The 25685-nt window shown below is 48.3% G+C and overlaps 1 protein-coding gene across 1 annotated transcript in view; it reads left to right on the top strand.

Moving 5' to 3' along the window:
* The window catches only part of LOC147101031 (protein AF-10-like), an 84763-nt gene that overhangs the window by 58202 nt on the left and 876 nt on the right, over positions 1-25685 (top strand). The window contains exons 5-6 of the mRNA XM_085966012.1: positions 13641-13736; positions 16416-16590. Of these exons, the coding sequence (XP_085822138.1) occupies positions 13641-13736; positions 16416-16590 (271 nt within the window). The remainder of the gene's footprint in view (positions 1-13640; positions 13737-16415; positions 16591-25685) is intronic.

The following is a 25685-nucleotide window of genomic DNA, read 5'->3' as shown; positions in this document are numbered from 1 at the left end:
CTACCAGAACTCAGAGGGTTAATAGAATGTGTTGTGCTGGATCATGTAAAACAGCTGTCTGAATCATTCTGTAAAAAGATTTCAGTGGTTTTAAATTCATTATGATGCAAAAACCAACATAACCAGTCCGACTGCTTTTGGCTGATTAGTCATCTTTGTGAGCCTGCCCTTTTACCGTAAGCCATGTTCAACAACAACTGGCATTTATATAGCGCCTTTAACGCAGTAAAACATCCCAAAGTTCTTCACCGGAGCGTTACTAGACAAAATCTGACGCCGAGCGAGAAGATTTGTGGTATAAATGGTTCTTTTGTGTCTGTCGACCGAAATAAAGAATATGCAAAGGAAGAGGCCGAGAAACACTGGAACACTCCAAATCTGCAACTGGGTCAAAGATGTGAGTTTTCCCATTGATACCAGGCGCTCAGGGACCTCGGGTGCAACTGTGAATGTCAAGCTACAGCATAAACAACAACAATGGATGAGTGCCGCTCCAACAACACTCGAGAAGCTCGACACCATCCAGGACAAAGCAGCCCGCTTGATTGGCACCCCATCCATCACCTTAAACATTCGCTCCCTCCACCACCGGCGCACCGTGGCTGCAGTGTGGACCATCTACAAGATGCACTGCAGCAACTCGCCAAGGCTTCTTCGGCAGCACCTCGCAAACCTGTGACCTCTTCCACCTTGAAGGACAAGGGCAGCAGACGTGTGGGAACACCACCACCTCCAAGTTCCCCTCCAAGTCACACACCATCCTGACTTGGAAATATATCGGCCGTTCCTTCATCGTCGCTGGGTCAAAATCCTGAAACTCCCTCCCTAACAGCACTGAGGGAGCACCTTCACCACACGGAATGCAGCGGTTCGAGAAGGCGGCTCCCCACCACCACCTCGAGGGCAATTAGGGCTGGGCAATAAATGCTGGCCTTGCCAGCGACGCCCACATCCCATAAAATATATATTTTTTAAATATGTATTTATATAGCACCTTTAAAGTAGTAAAACGTCCCAAGTCGCTTCACAGGAGCGTTAACAAACAAAGTTTGACACCGAGCCACATAAGATATTAGGACAGGTGACCAAAAGCTTGGTCAAAGAGGTAGGTTTTAAGGAGCGTCTTAAAGGAGGAGAGAGAGGCGGAGAGGTTTAGGGAGGGAATTCCAGAGCTTTGGGCCCAGGCAGCTGAAGGCTGGGCGAACGGGACTTGGTGCGAGTTAGGACATGGGCTTTAGTGCTAGTGAATTGAGACACGGTCTTTGGGGAAATTAGGGCCATAGGAATGAAAGCAGTGACATTATATCATAAATGATGGCGTAACCGGGAGTTTAGGCCTACAGTTTTTCAGACAATAGTCTTTCTGTGTGCACCAGACACAGCCTGAGGTCCTCTTCAGCTAGCGCTCTCTAGAACAACACCAACTTGTATTTAAAAATAGAAGAACATTCAAGACTCTACGCGGAGGGCGAATAAGAGCAGACATCGCGGCTTTAAGGCAGAGTTAGGATGAGTGGCTGAAAGCTTGGTTAAAGAAATATGCTTTGTAAAGGCTTTTAAATGTGGGAAGCGAGGTTGGAGGGGTTCTGAGCAGACAGGGCCTCGGTTTAACATCTCATCTCTGACACTGGAGTGTCAGCCTGGAGATCTCTGCAGTGGGACTTGAATGTGTGCGTCATTTCATCGAGTCGTAACGGCACAGAAGGAGGCCATTCGGCCCATTGAGTCGGTGCCGGCTCTCTGCAGAGCAATCCAGTCAGTCCCATTCCCCCGCTCTATCCCCGAAGTCCTGCAAGTTTATTTCCCTCAAGTGCCTATCCAGTCTCCCCTTGAAAACATTGAGTGTCTCCGCTTCCACCACTTCCGTCGGCAGCGAGTTCCAGGTCCTCACCACTCACTGCATAAAAAAGGTTTTCCTCACGTCCCCCCTGTATCTCTTGCCCAAAACCTTAAATCTGTGTCCCCTAGTCCTTGTACCATCAACTAGTGAGAACAGCCTTTCCCCGTCTAGCCTATCCAAACCCGTCATGATCTTGTACACCTCGATCAAATCACCACTCAACCTCCTTTGCTCTAATGAAAACAAATCCAGCTTCTCCAACCTGTCTTTGTAGCTAAGATCCCCCATCCCCTGGAACCATTCTGGTAAATCTCCTCTGCACCCTCTCAAGGGCCTTCACATCCTTCCTAAAGTGTGGTGACCAGAACTGGATGCAATACTCCAGTTGTGGCCGAACCAGCGCTTTTAAGATCTGACATTAGACCTGACATTAAACCTATCGGCCTATTGAGGTGGATGTCAACACCCCACTGTTTGAAAAGAAGCAGGGAGTTCTGGTGTCAAAACAACCAAAAAGTACCCAGGTTAACTCGTCATTTATCTTGTTTGCTTTTGGTGGGACCTTGTTTTGTTGCACAGTTTGCCGACCACACCAATAGCGACTGCACTTCTAAAGTAATCTGTTGCATGTGACGTGCTTGGGGACATCCTGAGGAAAGCCGAAGCGCTATGTAAATGCAAGTCTTTCAGAGCCGTTTGGCAAGGGTGTGGTGATGGAAGGGTGTGGTGATGGACAGGTAGCTCTTGGTGTGGGGCAGGATGAGGGTAATGGGGTTTGGGACAATTTTAGACCTTGTTAAAGTTCTGAGACTGGCAAGGAAGGCATTGGAGCAGCCAACTCTTGAAGCGATGAAGGGTCTTGGCTGCAGTGAGGTAAGGAAGGGCAGTGACTAGCAATGTGGCAGAAGTTGAAGTAAGAAAGCAAAAGAAAGACTTGCATTTATATAGCGCCTTTCAACAACGACTTGTTATTATACAGCGCCTTTAATGTAGTAAAACGTCCCAAGGCGCTTCACAGGAGCGATTATCAAACAAAATTTGACACCGAGCCACATGAGGAGATATTAGGGCAGATGACCAAAAGCTTGGTCAAAGAGGTAGGTTTTAAGGAGCATCTTAAAGGAAGAAAGAGAGATGGCGGAGAGGTTTAGGGAGGGAATTCCAGGGCTTAGGGCCTAGACAGCTGAAAGCACGGCCGCCAATGGTGGAACGATTCAAATCTGGGATGTGCAAGAGGTCAGAGTTGGAGGGGAGCAGAGATTTTGGAGGGTTGCAGGGCTGGAGGCTACAGAGATGGGGAGGAACGAGGCCATGGAGGGATTTGAAAACAAGGATGAGAATTTTAAAAAGGAGGCGTTGTTCAACCGGGAGCCAGTGTAGGTCAGCGAGCACAGGGGTGATGGGTGAACGGGACTTAGTGCATCCTTGAAACGTTCCAAAGTGCTTTACAGCCAATGAAGCACTTTTGAAGTGTAGTCACTGTTGTAATGTAGGAAACGCGGCAGCCAATTTGCGCACAGCAAGCTCCCACAAACAGTAATGTGATCAATGACCAGATAACCGGTTTTAGTGATGTTGGTTGAGGGATAAATACTGGCCAGGACACCGGGGAGAACTCCCCTGCTCTTCTCCGAATGGTGCCATGAGATCTTTGACATCGACCTGAGAGAGCAGACGGGGCCTCGGTTTTAACGTCTCATCTGAAAGGCAGCACCTCTGACAGTGCGGCAGTCCCTCAGTGCTGCACTGGGAGTGTCAGCCTGGATTTTGTGCTCAAGTCTCTGGAGTGGGACTTGAACCCACAACCTTCTGACTTGGACAAGAGTGGGTAAAACACCTGAGATTGAGATAATGAAGCTTGTTTTCCCTAATATCTCCTTGTGTGGCTCGGTGTCAAATTTTGTTTGATAATCGCTGCTGTGAAGCACCTTGTATACATTAAAGGGGCTATATAAATACAAGTTATTATTGTGAAGCAAAATGAAGAAGTTCCCAGGTGGCCCATTGCGTTCTTCCTGCTCGGAATGTGACCCTAGAAGCCCTTTGGTTTCTCGCCAGTCATTCTTCATGTGTGAGCCTGGCCAGCTGGTGGGCTATTTGACTGTGGGAGGTATTACAGACTAATCCGATCATGCTCATTCCTGACGCGCGCACACTCTCACTGACAGCGCGCACTCTCACACTCTCTCGCACACACTCTTGCACACGCTCACTGACACACATTCACACACTCGCGCGCTCTCTCGCACGCTCTCACACTCACTCACTCTCACTGACACACACACTCTCGCACTCTCACTCACTCTCACACTCTTACTCTCTCTCACACACCCTCTCTCACTGATGCACACACACTCACTCTCTCTCACACTCACACTCACTCTCTCTCTCACACACTCACACACACACACACACACACACACACACACACACACACACACTCTCTTTCTCTCTCTCTCTCTCTCTCTCTCTCGGAACCCTGATTGATTATCAGATCCGCCTCCCTAGTCCACAGCAACAACAACAACTTGTATTTATATAGCACCTTTAACTTCCCAAGCCACTTTGCAGGAGTGATTATATAAAACAAAATTTGACACCGAGACTCATAAGGAGATATTAGGGCAGGTGGCCAAAAGCTTGGTCAAAGAGGTAGGTTTTAAGGAGCGTCTTAAAGGAATAAAGAGAGGTAGTGAGGCGGAGAGGTTTAGGGAGGGAATTCCAGAGCTTAGGGCCCAGGCAGCTAAAGGCACGGCCACCAATGATGGAGCGATGGAAATCGGGGATGCTCAAGAGGCCAGAATTAGAGGAGCGCAGAGATCGCAAGGTGTGAGGGGGGCGGGGGGAGGTTGTGGGGTTGGAGGAGATTACAGAGATAGGGAGGGGTGAGGCCGTGGAGGGATTTGAAAACAAGGATGAGAATTTTAAAATCAAGGCGCTGCTTAACCGAGAGCCAATGTAGGTCAACGAGCACAGGGGAGGCTAGCAGCTATAGCAGAGATCAGCTAACCAACCACAGACTGAGGAACAAACCTGGGACCATCCTTATCTCTATGTCTCCGTATCCACGCTCGTGAATGAGCTGAAGGATGGGGCTGCACAGAGTCATGTTAAACCATGATGTACATACCCCTCGTCCCTCACAGGCAGCTTTTCATTTTCTTTCTAGCCACTTCTCTGAGTTGAGAATATCGGTTAGTGTTGAATTATGGCCAGTTTTATGTTAGTACAGTAGTCCCCTTTTTCTTAACAACAGGTCAAATCAAACTTCACATATAATTGCACCTATTTTATGTTTTGCATTTGTTCCAATTTTAACAACACCACTAAAAGCTGGCATATTGCCAGATCTATATGCTGTTATAAAATAGCAGATGTTCTTTTTAGTGATGTTGAAATTTCGCCTCCCAAGTTGCACCACATCCTGACTTAGACATGGATCGCATGTCCCTTCATGGCCGTTGGGTCAAAATCCTGGAACTCCTGACCCCACAGCACTGCGGGATCACTTTACAAACCCGCGACCTCCACCACCTAGAAGGACAAGGGCAGCAGGGGCACGGGAACACCGCCAAGCCACACACCATCGTCACTTGGACATTTTTTCGTCCTTCCTTCATCGTTGCGGGGTCAGAATCCTGGAGCTCCCTCCCTCACAGCGCTGTGGGAGCACCTTCACCACACGGACTGCAGCGGCTCAAGGAAGCGGCTCACCACCACCTTCTCGAGAGCAACTAGGGGTGGGCAAATAAATGCTGGCTTTGCCAGCGACGCTCATGTCCTGAGAATTAATTTTGTAAGAATTCATGAAATAATTGTACCCCTGCCCCTTTTGAGAAAGTATCAGTGTGAACCTTTCCCAACTTTTTAAATCAAGGTGTTCAAAATTATGAGGGGTTTTGATAAAGAGTAGATAGGGAGAAACTGTTTCCACTGGCAGGAGGGTCGGTAACCAGAGGACACAGGTTTAAAATAATTGGCAAACTAGCCAGGGGTGAAATGAGGAGAATTTCTTTACGCAGCGGGTTATGATGATCTGGAATGCGCTGCCTGAAAGGGCGGTGGAAGCAGATTCAGTGGTAACTTTCAAAAGGAAATTGGGTATATACTTGTAAAGAAAAATCTTGCAGTGCAATTGGGAAAGAGCAGGGGGATAATTGTATAGTGCTTTCGGAGAGCCAGCAAAGGCTCAACGGGTCGAATGGTCTCCTTCTGTGCTGTATGATTCTATCCTGTATTACTTCTTCATGACGATTGGCTCTGGAGTATAAGAGGCCTTCACATCTTCTTCCCCATCCAGGTTTTCCCTCCTCCTCTCCTCTGGCTGGAGCTGAATGGGCGTCGATACCATCCCGTGCTCACCCAGCGTCCACACCTGCATGAAGGTCAGCAGCTCGGGATGCGGAGAAGGAGCCCGAGCTGATTATCTTCTCTTTGTGTGACAGCCAGTGGCTCAGTGGGTAGCACCCATGGCTGAGTCAGAAGGTTGTGGGTTCAAGTCCCCACTCCAGAAACTTCAGCACAAAAAAATCTAGGCTGACACTCCCAGTGCAGTACTGAGGGAGCGCTGCACTGTTGGAGGTGCCGTCGTTCGGATGAGACGTTAAACCGAGGCCCCGTCTGCTCTCTCGGGTGGACGTAAAAGATCCTGTGGCGCTATTTCGAAGAAGAGCAGGGGAGTTCTCCCCGGTGTCCTGGCCAATATTTATCCCTCAATCAACATAACAGAAAACAGATTATCTGGTCATTATCATGTTGCTGTTTGTGGGAGCTTGCTGTGCGCAAATTGCCGTGTTTCCTACATTACAACAGTGACTACACTTCAAAAAAAAAAGTACTTCATGTAAAGCACTTTGGGATGTCCGGTGGTCGTGAAAGGCGCTATATAAATGCAAGTCTTCTTCCTTTCTTTTCACGTTTTCAACCCCAGGCCATTTTAAAAGTCATACCCATTCCACTGCCTTGACTGAAAGCAGCTAACTCATCGGATGTCTTTCTGGCTCAGAGAAACACTAACCGTTGCACTTACACACAAAACACTTGTGGAGAAATTTCTGTCAGTCATCAACTTTCTAAAATGATGCGTGTCCATTCTTGCCCGGTGAATCATTCAAAATAGCGGTGTTGGCATTTGCCAGCAGCAGAAGGCCTTATTGTAATGTCAATTAGATATGACACCCGATTGGGCATAATAAAAAGACTTGCATTTCTATAGCTCCTTTCACAACCTCCGGACGTCCCAAAGCGCTTTACAGCCAATGAAGTACTTTTGAAGTGTAGTCACTGCTGTAATGTGGGAAACGCGGCAGCCAATTTGCGCACAGCAAGATCCCACAAACAGCAATGAGATACCATGGAGAGCTCACCTGCTTTTCCTTGAAATAATGCCATGGGATGTTCTACGTCCACCTGAGGGGGCCTGGGTTTAAGGTCTCATCCAAAAGACGGCACCTTTGACCGTGCAGTGCTCTCTCAGAACTGGCACTGGGAGTGTCAGCCTAGATTTTTGTGCTCAAGTCTCTGGAGTGTGACTTGAACCCGCAACCCCCTGACTCGGAGGTGAGGGTGCTGCCCACTGAGCCACGTCTAACACCGTAACTTAGTTACTCACCGTAAGGAAGAGTGAATAAGGGAGCACTGACTGATGAAATGTATTTAAAAGTCAAAATAGGAGCATCACTATGATTCTAGTAGTGGAAGTCTGCTTAATTTATGTAAATGTTTTAAAAATATATTGCAGGTAAAATTACCGATAACTTCTAACAAATGTTTAGTTAGTTCCTAAATTATCTGTCAGATCAGTTGCTGGCCAGTCTTTATTTTGATAAGCTCTCAGTGGCCTGGGTGAGGAATCAAACCGAAACTGCCACAGCTGCTGCGGGATGAATTTCCGCTGGCCCTCGCTGGAACAGTCTTGGATTTTGTCTACCAGGCTTAAATCCAGAAAGCGGGCAGCCTTCTAACCCAGAGAGTGGTTAGAATGTGGAACTCGCAACCACAAGGAGTAGTTGAGGCGAGTATGTTATTGTTTATTGCGAGGGGAATTGAATACAAAAGTCGGGAGGTTATGCTTCAGTTATACGGGGCATTGGTGAGACCACATCTGGAGTACTGTGTACAGTATTGGTCTCCTTATTTAAGGAAGGATGTAAATGCGTTGGAAGCAGTTCAGAGAAGGTTTACTAGACTAATACCTGGAATGGGCGGGTTGTCTTATGAGGAAAGGTTGGACAGGCTAGGCTCGTATCCGCTGGAGTTTAGGAGAGTGAGAGGTGACTTGATTGAAACATATAAGATCCTGAGGGGTCTGGACAGGGTGGATGTGGAGAGGATGTTTCCTCTTGTGGGAGAATCTAGAACTAGGGGGTCACTGTTTAAAAATAAGGGGTCGCCCATTTAAGACAGAGATGAGGAGAAATCTTTTCTCAGAGGGTGGTGAGTCTTTGGAACTCTCTCTTCCTCAGAGGGCGGTGGAAGCAGAGTCTTTGAATATTTTTAAGGCAGAGGTAGATAGATTCTTGATAAGCAAGGGGGTGAAAAGTTATCGGGGCTAGGCGGGAATGTGGAGCAATCAGATCAGCCATGATCTTATTGAATGGCGGAGCAGGCTCGAGTGGCCGAGTGGCCGACTCCTGCTCCTAACTCGTATGTTTGTATGAATAGCTGAGGGGAAGCTAGATAAGTACATCAGGGAGAAAGGAATAGAAGGTTATGTTGATGGGGTTAGATGAAGAGGGGTGGGAGGAGGATCAGGTGGAGCGTAAACACCAGCATGGAACAACTGTGCCGAATGGCTGGTTTCTGTGCAGTAAATTCTGTGTAACCCACTGAACCATTACCTATTTCGGTTCCTCTGCTCCTTCCCTGTTGTGATCTTCTGCACTTATTTCCTCCCGTCGCTTTTTGTGGTAATGTCGCCCTGAGCCACCTGAGCAATTACGGATGTCACTATTACCACTTCCCTAAAGCTTCTCAATAACTTGAGTCCTGGCAAATCTCCGTTCTTCGTAATTGCGCGGTGTATCTTTTGAATTTTGCGGTCAAAAAAGTCTTTCTAATTCTCAATCCTCCCCCCCCCCCCCCCCCCCATTTGTGCTGAGTTAGTTGACGTCAGCCAGGGCAGCTACAGAAGCACGACAACTGACTCTGGTTAAGGAAGGCCAAGATTCCTGATCCTGGCCGCAGTGGATGGAGACAGGAAGAGGCTTGGTCGCGACGTACTTTCCGGTCGGATAGCCTGCTGGTCAAGGATCATGTGTGAATAGCAGGCAGGGGAGGGGAAAGAGTGAGCTGCTAGCCGGTCACCTGGGACGAGTCAACTCTCATTATTCCACTGCTTTTCATATGGTCAGTTTTGGCCTCTTGTAGGGGGTCAGATTTGGCCTCTTGTAGGGGGTCAGATTTGGCCTCTTGTAGGGGGTCAGATTTGGCCTCTTGTAGGGGGTCAGATTTGGCCTCTTGTGGGGGTCAGAATTGGCCTCTTGTGGGGGTCAGATTTGGCCTCTTGGGGTCAGATTTGGCCTCTTGTGGGGGTCAGATTTGGCCTCTTGTGGGGGTCAGATTTGGCCTCTTGTGGGGGTCAGATTTGGCCTCTTGTGGGGGTCAGATTTGGCCTCTTGTGGGGGTCAGATTTGGCCTCTTGTGGGGGTCAGATTTGGCCTCTTGTGGGGGTCAGATTTGGCCTCTTGTGGGGGTCAGATTTGGCCTCTTGGGGTCAGATTTGGCCTCTTGGGGTCAGATTTGGGCTCTTGTGGGGGTCAGTAGCGACCTCTTGTGGGGTCAACAGTTCTACACACGACTAATGCCAGTAAGTGCAAGGGATCAAGCACCGCATCGCGGCTGTGGTTGGGACTTTGTTCTGTTCCAACTTTGTGGGATTGAGGACGCGATGGAGTGTTGAACTTGGCAATCCTCACTCAACAATCACATGCTCCGCTCGCTGTGTACAGAGGCCAACTTCTTCACTGCACAGTCTGTACGATATTATATTCCATGTTTCAGAGCTTTCAGATTCTCTGGCAGGCGTGCAGTCTACCCCGTGCGTTATGAAGTGGTCTGCCCATTGCCGAGAACCAAACTTCACAAGAGTTTTGTGCAGCAAAAAAAAAATCTGCACAGTGCGTCGAATGCACAATCCTTACAGGGTCAAAGCTTCAGAGCAAAATCTGTGGATTTATATCAAATTTCCAGCTTTCACCGGTCGGTATGATGAGAAATTAAGTGTCAGCTGTGGCTCAGTGGGCAGCACTCTCGCCTCTGAGTCAGAAGGTTGTGGGTTCAAGTCCCCACTCCAGAGACTTCAGCACATAATCCCTCCTGACACTCCCAGTGCAATACCGAGGGAGTGCTGCACTGTCGGAGGTGCCGTCTTTCGGATGAGACTTTAAACCGAGACCCTGTCTGCCCCCTCAGGTGGACGTAAAAGATCCCATGGCATTATTTTGAAGAACAGCAGGGGAGTTCACCCCGGTGTCCTGACCAATATTTATCCCTCAACCAACATCACTAAAACAGATTATCGGGTCATTTATTTCATTGCTGTTTGTGGGAGCTTGCTGTGCGCAAATTGGCTGCCGCGTTTCCTACATTACAACAGTGACAACGCTTCAAAAAGTACTTCATTGGCTGTAAAGCGCTTTGGGACGTCCTGAGGTTGTGAAAGGTGCTGCAGAAATGCAAGTCTGTGTTTTTCTTACTTCAACCTCCGCAGCATTGTTTGGGGGAGGGAGGTGGGTGGTGAGGGGTGCAGGCTCGGTGTTTGCCTGGCAGCAGGGGGAGTTGGCAGGGTTGATGTTTGCCTGGCGGGGAGGGGCTCGCCGTGGCCTGGGCAAGGAACGAAACCGAAACTGCCACAGCTGCTCCGGGATGCATTTCCACTGGCCCTCGCAGGAGCAATCTTGGATTTTGAGAGTCCGTATGAGTCTGTATCCGTGCCGGTGTTTATGCTCCCCCCGAGCTTCCTCCCACCCCTCCATCTCACCCTATCAGCATATCCTTCTAATCCTTTCTCCCTCACATGTTTGTCTAGCCTCCCCTTAAATGCATCTCTACTATTCACCTCAACCACTCCCTGTGGTAGCGAGTTCCACATTCTCACCACTCTCTGGGTAAAGATGTTCCCAAAGTTCTCCATCACTGGGGGTTTTTCCTCGCCTCACGTCTGGGTCTCTTGTAGACTAATTGATAGAGATTGATCGCTGTGATTACTCAACAACTCCATTATCCTACTCTCGGGATGGTAGAAAGTGAACTATTTTCGTCTGGCAATTCCTCTGATCCTCTGAAATCTTAATGTGGAAATGTTCAGTAAATGTGGCCATTAACTTGAGCAAATCAATACTTTATAGATTTAAGTGAGCTTCCAAATGCTTTGTCTCCATAAGGTTTCTACTTCACTTATCGTCCTGATTTTGCACCCTCCTCTCCTGTCGCTGCCGACTCTCGCTCTCGTATGATTCCATCGGCATTGGCTCCAACAAGTGTCCATTCTTCAAATGTGAGCCTACATTGAGTAGGCTGTTTGATTAGAGAGGGCGTCACAGTGAAAGGATTATTACTAGTCCTAGCCCCTTTCAGGCTACCCCAGACCAGGCGTATTCCCCAGACGTTCACTTTCAACTAAAGTTTGAGGTAGCCGAATCCTAAAGATGCTTAATTGGGTCTAAAGGTCCAGACTATCTCTCCCTAAAGGAAAGGAACAACCTGAAGATGTTACCGTCCTCCAGATAGCACTTTTAATAAGTTTAGCTAGACTGTATCCTTCCGGATATTATGAGGGTCCGGAAAACTCCCTTCGAATTCTGCAACTCCTCACCAAGGAGCGTACAGAGATTGAGTTCGCGAGTTTGATACAGAAGTATTATGTGAGACAATTCTAAAAATATATAGGTTTATTAAAGAACCGACGTAATTACAGTAGGTGTTTCAATCGCAACATTAACAGTTCCAAAAACAGAAAGCTTACAATTCTATTATCAGAGATCCTTATTCTCAAATCTTAACTTCGCTACATTTTTACAGTTCTTAGTCTTTATTCCAGGATATCCACCAAAATCAAATACCTTTGATACCCGAGGTACAAAGCGGTGTAGACTTACAGAGCCTGCCTCTGAAGCCGAGAATCACTTTGCCCCTTCAAGCGAGTCTATCATCCCATTTGAAAGTTCAATTTTTATATCCTTTCTCAGTGGTATTTCCTTTGAAGTTTTCTGCCGATGTAAGCTAATTATCTTTAATCATTTTTCTGCTGACCCCTGCTATTCTTACAGTTAGATCAGCTGGTAGCATTAAGAATTATGTCTCTACCCTAGGTGTTCGAAGCTTATCATAAAAATGGTGTGACAGCAGGTGTTTCTATTTGATGTCGTTTTTACCAAGGTCTTTAGTTTGTGTCTTTTTACGACGTAAATTAAAACTCCACAACCAGGGTGATCTATGCAATTCTTATTTACCTCAGCTGGTTGCAACACAGAATCGTGTCTCCTGTGTTTCATTTGATGTCATTTTTACGAAGGCATATGTTTCTTAATTTTCTGTGTTTCTTTCCGAAGTGTAATTTAGGACACCTTAACAGGGGGTACCATTGTGTTCTTTCCAATGCTGCAGACTTCAGGAGCCTCCAACCTCCTGTTTCAATAAGGTTATTGATTCAGTGTCAGCAACTTATCTTATCTCAATAGCCTGTATGCTGTTAACAGCTTTAGATTGTTCGGGCTTGCAGATTTCCAGACCTAGTATGTCATGTTTTAATAAGGCTAGAGTTCTTTCATAGGATGGTGTATTTTTCTGAATATGGCTTATTCCTTCACAACAGCTGGGCCGGATCCTGTCCTCATGCCCACAGGCACTTTCCAGCAAGGCTGAGCTTCCCAGTTGCCAAGATGAGGGGGGGCAGACGGGACCTCGGTTTAACGTCTCAACCAAAAGATGGCACCTTCGTTAGCGCAGCCCTCGGAGGGGGCGCTGCGCTAAGTTAGCGGATCCCAGCCAGGATGGCAATAAGTGGGCCACAATTGGCCTCAGCAGCCCTCCGTTAGAGAGGGGGGAAAGGGATAAATAACCAGGGCCCCCACTCCTGGTGATGACCTGCCGATGCCCTGCTGCCAAATGCCCGTGCAAGGACATTGAGGGAATCTCTGGATCAGGCTCGCTGTCGAAGCTTGATTGTGAATAATGGCCCCTTGTGTAAGTTACCAGAGTGCGTCTGATGCCTAATGGAATTGTATGCCAGTTATGGATCGATGTCTTCGGGGGTGGGGGGGGAAAGAAAATTGGTGAGCAGAAAAATCCCCTGTGCCCAATCGCCCCCTGTGCTCGCTGACCGACATTGGCTCCTGGTTCAGCAGCGCCTCCAATTTAAAATTGTCATTTTTGTGTTCAAATCCCTCCATGGCCTCGCCCCCCGCCCCCCTTCCCTATCTCTCCAACTTCTTCCAGCCCTACAACTCTCGCTCCTTACGACCAATGTTCCCTGTAATTCTTTGGCTGCGCGCGGCCCTTTTAAGGGGCTCCGCGGGCCATTCAAAATAATGCACGGTGCGTGGTTTTTGCATTGAAAATCCAGCTGCGTGGCATCCCTGGAGCGTGACGGCGCAGCTTAACGGGAACATTGCTTGCCACCTACCTCTTCAACCAGGCTTTTGGTCACCTGTCCTAATATCTCCTTCTTTGGCTCGGTGTCAAATCGTGTTTGATAATCGCTCCTGTGAAGCACTTTGGGATGTTTTACTATGTTAAAGGTGCTGTATAAATGCCAATTGTTGTGAGGCAATTTAAACAATTTTCATTTCTTATTTTGCAGAGTCGGAAAGACAGGGAGAGGCCAAAGCAGAAACTCAAGAAAGCCGCAGAATCCTTGAACACCGTTGTTAACACGGTCACTGTAACGACAGAAAAGGTAAGTGATGTTGACGTTACAAAACAAACAACCCCATGGCCCTTATAACTCAAGCCCACCCAAATGAGGACACGCCGGTACCTTGATCATCAGCGCACGGCTTCTCCATTTACCTTTCTTACCGTTGTTTTTGTACAACACCTGGTGCTCAGGCATCCGAGGACTTGCCAGGCAGCCGTTTGGGTCCCTGAATTATAGAACGACTGAAATTTCCAGCAGCTGCTGGTGTTCTGGTGTGCCCGTGTGCTGGCAGCTGCTGGTGTGCCCGTGTGCTGGCAGCTGCTGGTGTGCCCGTGTGCTGGCAGCTGCTGGTGTGCCCGTGTGCTGGCAGCTGCTGGTGTGCCCGTGTGCTGGCAGCTGCTGGTGTGCCCGTGTGCTGGCAGCTGCTGGTGTGCCCGTGTGCTGGCAGCTGCTGGTGTGCCCGTGTGCTGGCAGCTGCTGGTGTGCCCGTGTGCTGGCAGCTGCTGGTGTGCCCGTGTGCTGGCAGCTGCTGGTGTGCCAGTGTGCTGGCAGCTGCTGGTGTGCCAGTGTGCTGGCAGCTGCTGGTGTACTGGTGTGCCAGTGTGCTGACACCTGCTGGTGTACTGGTGTGCCAGTGTGCTGACACCTGCTGGTGTACTGGTGGCCCAGTGTGCTGACACCTGCTGGTGTACTGGTGGCCCAGTGTGCTGACACCTGCTGGTGTACTGGTGGCCCAGTGTGCTGACACCTGCTGGTGTACTGGTGGCCCAGTGTGCTGGCACCTACTGTTGCTCCAGTGCGCAGAAACCCCAATGCGCAACTCCTGTACCTTCATTGTCCCTTTCCCTTGACTAATGTAAAAATGTGTAACCCCTTAAGCTGTCCATCACTTTATCTTGGTTTGGAAGAACTGTAGGAGATTGTTGGGGTCAAACATATGGACACGACAGGCAGGCCATAATTCCTAAGACATTGCCGAGCATAACAGAACGAAATGGGTCAAGAAATCCTTGGGTTCTGCTGATACAGCGGACCGTCTGTACAAAACTGTCCTTGGGAGCAATACGAAAATGTATTGCAGTGGGAATGTCTGTTTGTCCGCTCAAGTACTTTTGGTGATGTATGTTGTATTGGAGAGCACCGTGAGGACCCTTATAAGAATGGAGCTGTTACATGTGTACGTGCACAGAATGCGATTTAATAAAAACATCAACACTAGTGAGAGCGGATGGTCAGGGCTGTGCGGACCGAAGCAGCCAGAGTAATATTTCTGTCCTGGGATTCTCACAATGGCTCATTTGGGCGAATGCACCAGCTGAGGTGGTTCTGAGCCGCACAGACCAGGCAATCTGAACTTCAAACCCCTGCTCTGTGCTGGGTTAGGTCGCTGTTGGTAGGAGGAGCCGTGTGTTAAGTAGGCTGAGGGGTGATCTGATGGAGGTCTTTACGATTATGAAGGGGATCGCTAGGGTAGACGTGGAGAAGACCATAACTAAGGGTAATCAATACAAGAGAGTCACCAATACAATCCAGTAGTGAATGCAGGGGAAGCTTCTTCACCCAGAGAGTGGTGAGAATGTGGAACTCGCTACCACAGGGAGTGGTGAGGCAAATACCATGGATGCCTTTAAGGGGAAGCTGGATAAACACATGAGGGAGAAAGGAATAGAAGGATTTGCTGATGGGGTGAGATGAAGAGGGGTGGGAGGAGGCTCGCATGGAGCAGAAACACCGGCACGGACCAGTTGGGCCGAATGGCCTGTTTCTGTGCTGTCCATTCTATAAGTAATATCAGTTAGTAAAGATAGATAGCACTGTCGAGTTGTTGATTTTAAATCTGTGAGGTTAATTCACTGAAACCTGCCCTCTCGGCAGGGAGCTGCGATTCCGATACAAGTCTACAAATCTGTTGTGCCGGTTCTCTGACTTGCGCGCTCTTGCAGCGCTGCTGGGGGCTTGGGGTCAGGCGATTTCCCCTCGCACCTTTTGTGTCCCGATGCCTGAAAGGCCGGTGGGAGCAGATTCGATGCTAACTTTCAAAAAGGGAATCGGATAAATACTAGGAAGGGGAGATATTTGCAGGGCTCTGGGGAAAGAGCAGGGGGGAGTGGGACTAATCGGAGAGCTCTTTCAAAGAGCCGGCACAGGCACAATGGGCCAAATGGCCTCCTCCTGTGCTGTATAAACCTGTGTAAAATTGATCCAGAAACATCTCGGAATAAATAATTGTGTCAAAGACAAGCGTGGGTATACAGCAGAGTGTGTAATTATTAAGAGTCTGTAGTTTCCTTTTATAGACCAGTTCGTTCACGGCCCTCTCCTACAACAGCTTTCTCTCATCAGCTACTTATCTGTTTGACAAGCTATGCTTTAATCTTTTTGTTATAAATCAAAACTTCCTTATTTAAACTTTGAAAAAAAAAATCCTCTCCTGAATTTTAAAAGTGCCTCTGGTGCATTGCACATCTGTTCTGTTTCATCACCCCAGCTGTTTCTCTGCCCGACATGCCACTTCTCCGATTTTTAAATTTATTTAAAGGAAAAACTAATGGGAGTTTCTGCGCTGTTGTTTCTTCCCCCCCCCTCCCCGCACCCCTTTTATATCTAACTAATAACTGTCAGACTTGCACAAGTGCTAGCAGCAACCGCGGCTACGTGTCGGGGACCTTGAGCGGTTTGGATGAATCCACAGCTCCCTTTACCAATAAACATTTCCAGGGAGCATCTGCGCCACACGTGAGCGGGAAGGAGACGGCGGAGGTCGCCAGGTCGGAGGTCAAAGGAAAGAAGGCGGCTCCCGGTCATGGCTCCGGCCAGAGGGGACGAAAGCCCGGCGGCGGGAAGAGCGCGGCCAGCGTTTCCACTGTATCGTCAGCCAGTCCATTTCAGCAAGGTACCATCTACGATTGGCTTGTTTAATCTGCTAAGGCGGGGGGCGGGGGACGAGTGTTGACGGGAAATTAAGAGGAGCGAGCCTTTCTCCTTGGCCCTACCAGCAGACGTTGCCTGGAACTGAGCCGAACAAACCCAAAGGCAGCACCCGCCCCCCCCCCCCCCCCTAGGTTTTGATTTCCAGTGCGTACTGCGTTTTTATTTTTAAAAATTCATTCATTCTCGGGATGTGGGCGCTGCTGGCCAGGCTGGCATTTCGTGCCCACCCTTGGAAGGCAAATGGTATGTTGGCCTTCGTAGCGAGAGGGTTTGAGTACAGGAACAAGGATGTCTTGCTGCAGTTGTACAGGGCCTTGGTGAGATCACACCTTGAGTATTGTGTGCAGTTTTGATCGCCTTATCTGAGGAAGGATGTTCTTGCCATGGAGGGAGTGCAGTGAAGATTCACCAGACTGATACCTGGGATGGCAGGAATGACGTATGAGGAGAGATTGGGTCGATTGGGCTTGTACTCGCTGGAGTTTAGAAGAATGAGAGGGGATCTCATTGAAACCTATAAAATTCTGACAGGACTGGACAGACTAGATGCAGGAAGGATGTTCCCGATGGTCAGGGAGTCCAGAACCAGGGGTCACAGTCTAAGGATAAGGGGTAGCCATTTAGGACAGAAATGAGGAGGAATTTCTTCACCCAGAGAGTGGTGAACCTGTGGAATTCTCTACCACAGAAGGCAGTAGAAGCCAATTCATTAAATATATTCAAGAAGGAGTTGGATATATTTCTTAAGGCTAAAGGGATCCATGGGTATGGGGAGAAAGCAGGGACCGGGTACTGAATTTGGATGATCAGCCATGATCGCATTGAATGGCGGAACAGGCTCCAGGGGCCGAATGGCCTACTCCTGCTCCTATCTTCTATGTTTCTATGTCCTGATTGCAGCAACAGGTTGGATCCAAGTTGTGTGGCTGGCTCGGCCACTTTGGAGGGCAGTTAACAACACCAGCTTGCATTTATATAGCGCCTTTAACGTAGTCAGCAACGTCCCAGGACACTGAGAGTTGGTGTGGGACCGGACCAGCACACAGGCCAATGTTCCCTCTTAATTTTTTTTTTGGGTGCGCGGCTCCTTTAAGGGGCTGCGAGGCCCGTTTCAAATTTCCGTGCTTGCGCGGTTTTTCCGTTAAAGAAGCCGGCAAGCGGGTGCTCCAGGCAGCTACACAGCCGCCCAGCTTAACGGGCACATTGATGTAGGCCCAGACTGGGTAAGGGCGGCCGGTTTCCTGCCATTAAAGGACGTTTAGTGAACCCGTTGGATCTTTGCGACAATCCAACAGCTTTGTGGTCACTTTTACTGATGCCAGCGTTTTATTACTGGATTTCTTTCTCAACTGAATTCAAATTTTCGAGCCGTCACAGTGGGATTTGAACTCACGTTCTCTGGATTATTGGGTGAGGCCTCTGGGTTAATAGTCCAGTTACATAACCACCGCGCTAGTCAGCTGAGCTCGGCACTTGGGGTATTCCAGTTAGCCTCAGTGCCTCTGGGTTCGGGATGGGAAATATCAGCCTGGGCGCCCTCTCCTGATCGCTATCCCGGTACCAGTGCTGGACAATGCGCGTATATCAAGTGAGCACAGGATCTGGGCCTGGCTGCGTGATGTGTCCCAAAGTGGATGAGCTTGCCAAGACTCTCTTTCTCTGGGCCAACGCGTGGAGACTTGACCACTTGGTCTGGGTACTGGGAGAGGGCATCTGGTGCCCACCCGGACTGTGTGGCTCCCAGTCCATTGGCGTTGCTGGGCCGTGAACCACTGTAGGTCAGTGAGCACTGTGTGAAAGAGGAGGGGAGGAAAAAAGGGGCAAAGATAAAATGAAATGGTGCGCTTTGGGATTGATCACATGTGAGGATGGTACACGGGGTAGAGTGTGGTGAAGCGTCAACACATCCAGGAGATCATGAGAATGGATGTGAACATCAACAACAACTTGTATTTATATAGCACCTTTTAACATAGTAAAACGTCCCAAGGTGCTTCACGGGAGCGATTATCAAACAAAATGTAACACCGAACCACAAGGAGAGATTAGGACAGGGCTTGGTCACAGAGGTAGGTTTTAAGGAGTGTCTTAAAGAAGGAGAGAGAAAGGAAAAAAAGACTTGCATTTCTATAGCGCCTTTCACGACCACCGGACGACGCAAAGCGTTTACAGCCAATGAAGTACTTTTGAAGTGGAGTCACTGTTGCAATGCAGGAAACGCGGCAGCAACAAACAGCGATATGATAATGACCAGATCATCTGTTTTTGTTATGTTGGTTGAGGGATAAATATTGGCCCCAGGACACCGGGGAGAACTCCCCTGCTCTTCTTTGAAATAGTGCCATGGGATCTTTTACATCCACCTGAGAGAGCAGACAGAGCCTCGATTTCACACTTCGACCATCACCCTCTGCCTCCTGCCACGAAGCCAATTTTGGATCCAATGTGCCAAATTGCCCTGGATCCCATGGGCTCTTACCTTCTTGACCAGTCTCTCATGTGGGACTTTGTCAAAAGCCTTACTGAAGTCCATGTAGACTACATCAACTGCACTACCCTCATCCACACACCTAGTCACCCCCTCGAAAAATTCATTCAAATTGGTTAGATATGATCTCCCCCTGACAAAGCCATGCTGACTATCCTTGATTAATCCTTGCCTGTCCAAGTGGAGACTAATTCTGTCCCTCAGAATTTTTTCCAATAATTTCCCTACCACTGATGTTCGGTTCACTGGCCTGTAATTCCCTGGTTTATCCCTACTACCCTTCTTGAACAATGGTACTACGTTAGCTATCCTCCAGTCCTCTGGCACCTCCCCGTGGCCAGAGAGGTTCTGAAAATTTGTGTCAGAGCCCCTGGAACAACCTCCTCCCTTGCCTCTCACAGCAGCCTGGGATACATCTCGTCAGGATATCCATCAGAGTGACTCCGAAGTTAAGTCTCCATTTCTGAGCCACACGGGCTGATTTAACTAGTTTTACCACCAGTAGACAGGCAGACCTCGTTTCACTGGCAGTAGAGTAACAGATTGAGAGGCCTACAGAAAACTGGTTTAACAGCATCGACCCCAGGAGCCAGTTGACGGACACTGACCTCCAATGCCGAATTAATTTTTTTTTTAAAACCACTAAGTCCTGCTGTAAATGACCCAGATCTGGGCTTCATTCCTGACCAATGGCAGCAACAGACATGTGCACCAACACTCTCTCTTCTCCTTATCTCCTCCCCCCAACACACAGGCCAATGAAAACCTGCATACGCCCAAACATACATTCACCCACGTACTCGGAAACGGAAGATCACACATCCATCCACCCACCCAGCTGAGAAAAACCACAGTGGTTCAACAGGAAGCTCTGAACAGCCTGTGCAAGAATATCTTTAAACCCTTGCACAACGTCTGGTAGATCAGCAATGTGAGTGTCAGCCATGGCCCAGTGGGTAGCACTCTCGCCTTTTGATTCAGAAGGTTGTGGGTTCAAATCCCCACTCGAGACTTGAGCACAAAAATCTAGGCTGTCAGTGAAGTGCAGTAACTGAGGGAGTGCTGCACTGTCGGAGGTGCCGTCTTTCGGATGAGACGTTAAACCGAGGCCCCGTCTGCTCTCTCAGGTGGACGTATTTTGAAGAACAGGGGAGTTCTCCCCGGTGTCCTGGCCAATATTTATCCCCCAATCAACATCACTAAAACAGATCATCTGGTCATTTTCACATTGCTGTTTGTGGGAGCTTGCTGTGTGCAAATTGGATCTCTGGTTTCCTACATTGCAACAGTGACTACACTTCAAAAGTACTTCATTGGCTGTAAAGCGCTTTGGGACATCCTGAGGTCATGAAAGGCGCTGTGTGAATACAAGTCTTTTTACATGTGTACCGTCACAAACCTTAGCTGTGGAACATTTGCAGATATGGGCTCATGGGCAGGTGCTCAATTTTTTACACCGGTTTTCTCTCCTCTCTCTTGAAGATACTATCTCACACTGGGCCACAGTTCCATACATGGCAGCAGCTGCCCTGGACCAAGTCCAAGTGGCCATTCTTCGTGTGTTATCCTAGGCAGCGGAGGGTGACTGGCTGTTTGACTATAGTAGGCCTCACAGCTGAGTCCTGTCCCCACCCAACGTCAACAGATGGGCATTTTCTAAATGTGTTATAGACTATTGGATCACCTCTGCTGCTGCCCTGGTTGGGATCAGCTAGCTCGGTACAGACTGTGGATTGAACCTAGGGTGATCCAGTCTGTCTGCTTCAGTACCATGCCACACAGTGCCTTTTAAAAACTGAGTCATTAAGGCAGCAGGCACGGAATCTGACTATTTGGGTATCCGTCGCAGAAAATGCATAACCTCACATTAATTGCTGCCCCATTAGCCAATTGCAGGTAGGTGGAGTTAAGAACATAAGAATTAGGAGCAGGAGTCGGCCATTCGGCCCCTCGAGCCTGCTCCGCCATTCAATAAGATCATGGCTGATGTTTGACCTCAACTCCACTTTCCCGCCCAATCCCATATCCTTTGATTCCCTCGATGCCCAAAAATCTATCGATCTCAGCCTTGAATATACTCAACGACTGAGCATCCACAGCCCTCTGGGGCAGAGAATTCCAAAGATTCACAACCCTCTGAGTGAAGAAATTCCTCCTCATCTCAGTCCTAAATGGCCGACCCCTTATCCTGAGACTGTGACGGCAAGTCCCCGACTCTCCAGCCAGGGGAAACAGCGTTGAGCTGAAACAGCCTCTCGGCATCGCCCCATCCCTCTAAGAATTTGATACATTTCAATGAGATACGTTTCAATTATGATGCAGATCACCCATGATCTGATTGAATGGTGGAACAGGCTCGAGGGGCTGCATGGCCCAGTCCTGTTCCTACGTTCCTTCCTCCCTATGCTTCCAAGATGGGGTAAAATGATTACGTAGCGCATGAGGGAGTGTGAATTCTACTATAATTGCTGCCTCCCAAAATAACCAGGGAGCCGTGAGGTCCAGTCTCATGGCCTTCAAGCTCAGTGCCGAAGGAAGTTTCATTGTTTCTTTAAATGCTGTGTAATCGAAGCATTTGGAGATGTCTGTCAGGATTCCGGCCAGTAATCCCATCTCGGGACCCGGCTGAAGAACAGACGGGTTGAAGCTCCGTCTCTTGGGACTCGCTGATGTCATCTGAGCCCTTTGATTGGATTATGGCCTTGTAATCCGCTGTCAATCATCCTGTGTCCTCTCTGCAATAAACACTCGGGCGGCACTGCACGGCTCAGTTGGCAAGAACACTGTTCCAAGGTAGAATTGAGCTGGACAGATCAGGGAGAGGCCGGGTTCAGTCTATCGCCTAAGCCGAGTTAGCGGATCTCAGCCCAGCTGGTTGTAGAGGGGTTATATTTCGTCACAACTCCTATGGGGGAGGGGGGTGGGGGGGGGGCGGGGAGGAAATAGAGCAGAGTTCCTGCTACTGATTACTATCTAACAGCTATTACTGGAAATTAATCAAGCAGGCAAGTCTGATCAGCTTCCCTCTCCAGCCTAGAGGTGTTGAGGCATCCTGCAACAGTCGAATAGCTGGCGACGCTCTCTGTCTAGGCTGGCACTCGAGGAATTGCCCTTTGGGTACTTCTAGTGTAAGGTACTTGCTCAGCTCGGTGATGTTTAGAAGAGAATTGTGGAATCTTTTTCTGCTGCATTACAAAAAGGACATAGAGGCACTGGAAAAAAGGTGCAAACGAGATTTGCTGGAATTATACCAGACATGAGAGGTTATATCTTATCAGGAAAGATTGAACAGGCTGGGGATCATCCCTCTGGAAAAGAGAAGGCTGAGCGGCGACCCGATAGAGGTCTTTTATAAAGGGGTTTCGATAGGATCAACGTAGAGAAGATGTTTCCACTTGTGGGGCGAGAGACCCGAACGAGGGGTCACAAATATAAGATCGTCACTAATCAATCCAACAGGGAATTCAGGAGAAAATTCTTTACCCAGAGAGTGGTGAGAATGTGGAACTCGCTACCACAGGGAGTGGTTGAGGCAAATAGCGTAGATGCATTTAAGGGGAAGCTGGATAAACACATGAGGGAGAAAGGAATAGAAGGATATGTTGATGGGGTGGGAGGAGGCTCGTGTGGAGCATAAACACCGGCACGGACCAGTGGGGCTGAACGGCCTCTTTCTGTGCTGTAGATCCTTTGTCATACTTTGTAATACTGGGGAGAAAGACAATTGCCTTTTAATTTGTCTTTATCCTTCCGAAGGAGACTCGCCATTTCACGGCTCCACACAGGGCTGGAATCAGCTCTATACAGTGCGTGTGCCCTGTCAGTTAACAGTTCCACTGGATATCCTGTAGATTAGGCCCTGGACTATCCCTGTCTGCTGATCCTGATGTGTTTGAGCTGGGAAAAAAATTTCTACCTGGGAGGTCTCATCACTTACATAGTAGACAGTTCCAAAGGTCTGTGGCGGTTATGTTACTGGACTAATAATCCAGAGAACAAAAGTACAAATCCCACCGTGGCAGTTTCAGAATTTGAATTCAAGTTTTTTTAAGAAAATCTGCAAAAAATAGAAAGCTGGCGTCAGTAAGAGCGACCATGAAACTGCCGGATTGTCGTAAAAACCCAACTGGTTCACTATTGTCCCTTTAGGGAAGGGAACCTGCCGTCCTTACCCAGTCTGGCCTACACGTGACTCCAGTCCCACAGCAACCCGGTTGACTCTTAACTGCCCACTGAAGTGGCCACTAGCAAGTCACTCAATTGTATTAGGGGATGGGCAATAAATGCTGGCCTTGCCAGCGACGCCCACATCCCAGGAACGAATTAAAAACGCACGGCTCAGTCGTTGAGTATATTCAAGGCTGAGATCGATAGATTTTTGGACTTTGGGGAATCAATGGATATGGGGATCGGGAAGGAAAGTGGAGTTGAGGTCGAAGATCAGCCATGATCTCAATGAATGGCGGAGCAGGCTCGAGGGGCCGAATGGCCGACTCCTGCTCCTAATTCTTATGACCTAATAGATAAATATACAAATATCTCTCGACGGGTACAGGTTTTGTTACTTTTGTTTCGTTCATACTTAAACGACTCCCCCCTCCCCCCACGCGCCTTTTTCTTCACCTGCCAGGCATCACTGCTGAGTTCAATCGAAAGAAAGAATTTGCATTTATCTAGCGCCTTTCATGTCCTCTGGGCCTCCCAAAGCACTTCACAGCTCATGAATTACTTTTGAAATGTTCTAAGGAAGGCAAATTAATTATAATGGACAGGGAAATGTCAAAACAAAGTTTATGCGGGAAGCATTAAAGGTAAAAGATATGCATCGGTATGTCACTTCATCTTGCCTTTCAGATAATTAACTACTTTGAAGTGTAGTCCCACTGTTGTTAAGTAGACGAATGTGGTAGCTGTTTTGCGCACAGCAAGGTCCCACAAACAGCAGTGAGATAGGAACAGGAGGAGGCCATTCAGCCCCTCTGGCATGCTTCGCCATTCAATCAGATCATGGCTGATCTGCCCCTCAACTCCACTTTCCTGCCTTGGCTTTATTTCCCTTGATACCCTTACCGTACAAAAATCTTATCGCTCTCAGTCGTGAAAGCTCCAATTGACCCTAAGCATCCACAGCCCTTTGGGGAGAGAGCAATGTTCCCCCCCCCCCCCCTCCCCCCCCCTAATTGTTTTTGGGTGCGTGGTCCCTTATGTAGCCCAGTTAAAAATTTCACTCTTGTGCAAAATGCCCCATTTGAAAAGCGGGTAATCGGCCTGCGCGGGACCTCCAGACAGCTGGGCGGCAGCTTAACGGGAAAATTGGGAGAGAGTTGCAAAATTTCTTGTGTGAAGAAATGCTGCCTGATCTCACTCCTGAACGGCCTAGCTCTAATTTTAAGGTTATGCCCCTTTTGTTCTTGATACCTTCGCCAGAGGAAATAGTTTCTCCGTATCTACCCGATCAAAGCCTTTTAACTTTTTAAACACCTCGATCAGCTCGCCCTTCATTCTCCTACACTCTGTTGCTACATTCCAACAGTGACTACACTTCAAAAAGTACATCGTTGGATGTGAAGGCCTTAGAGAGGGTGCTGAAAAGATTTTACGAGAATGGTTCCAGGGATGAGGGACTTCAGTTTCCTGGATAGACTGGAGAAGCTGGGGTTGTTCTCCTTTTGGAGCAGAAGGTTGAGAGGAGATTTGATAGAGGTGTTCAAAATCATGAGGGGTCTAGAAGGAGCAGATAGAGGGAAACTGTTCCCATTGGCGGAAGGGTCGAGAACCAGAGGACACAGATTTAAGGTGATTGGCAAAAGAACAAAAGGTGACATGAGGAAAAACATTGTTTACGCAGCGAGTGGTTAGGATCTGGAATGCACTGCCTGAGAGGGTGGTGGAGGCAGATTCAATCGTGGCTTTCAAAAGGGAGTTGGATAAGTACCAGAAGGAAAAAAAAATTGCAGGGCTACGGGGAAAGGGCGGGGGAGTGGGACTAGCTGAAGTGTTCTTGCAGAGAGCCGGCACAGGCTCGAAGGGCCGAATGGCCTCCTCCTGTGCTGTAACCATTCTATAGTTGACTGTAAAGTGCTTTGGGACATCCTGAAGTTGTGAAAGGTTTTACATATAAATGCAAGTCTTTTAGTGACTAACTTGTTGCCTTTTGAGGTAACATTTCAAAAACATTTTTAATTTACCTTCTGTAAAATCAAAATCAGCCAAGTGGAAAATCCTGCCCAATATTTCCAGTCAATCGTCACCAGGCAGCCTTCACGCAGGGAAAAGTCAGTAACAGGCATACAATGGGGTGTTCTGTCGTTTTTAACACACACATTTATTAAGAGAAATTATATTTACATTAATAGCGCCATTTAAAATGATTGAAAGCTCTTAAAAGCATGAGGTGACACTTCGAATCGCTGGGTACTGATAATTGCCAGTAATGAGGTGCTAAAGCGATCCACTTAGACAAACAGTTAGAGATTAGCATGTGTTTAAAGGTGAGAATGGGACATTAATAAGCTGCTTTAATGTGAAGGGAAGCACAAACTGTACGCTTTAAAGAAAAATGGCCCTCG

Source organism: Somniosus microcephalus, chromosome 24, assembly GCF_052327205.1.
Source record: "Somniosus microcephalus isolate GS21.2 chromosome 24, FLI_Smic_1.0, whole genome shotgun sequence".
Taxonomy (NCBI): Eukaryota; Metazoa; Chordata; class Chondrichthyes; order Squaliformes; family Somniosidae; genus Somniosus; species Somniosus microcephalus.
Note: the sequence above shows the minus strand (reverse complement) of the source record. Positions and strands in the feature narration are given on the sequence as shown.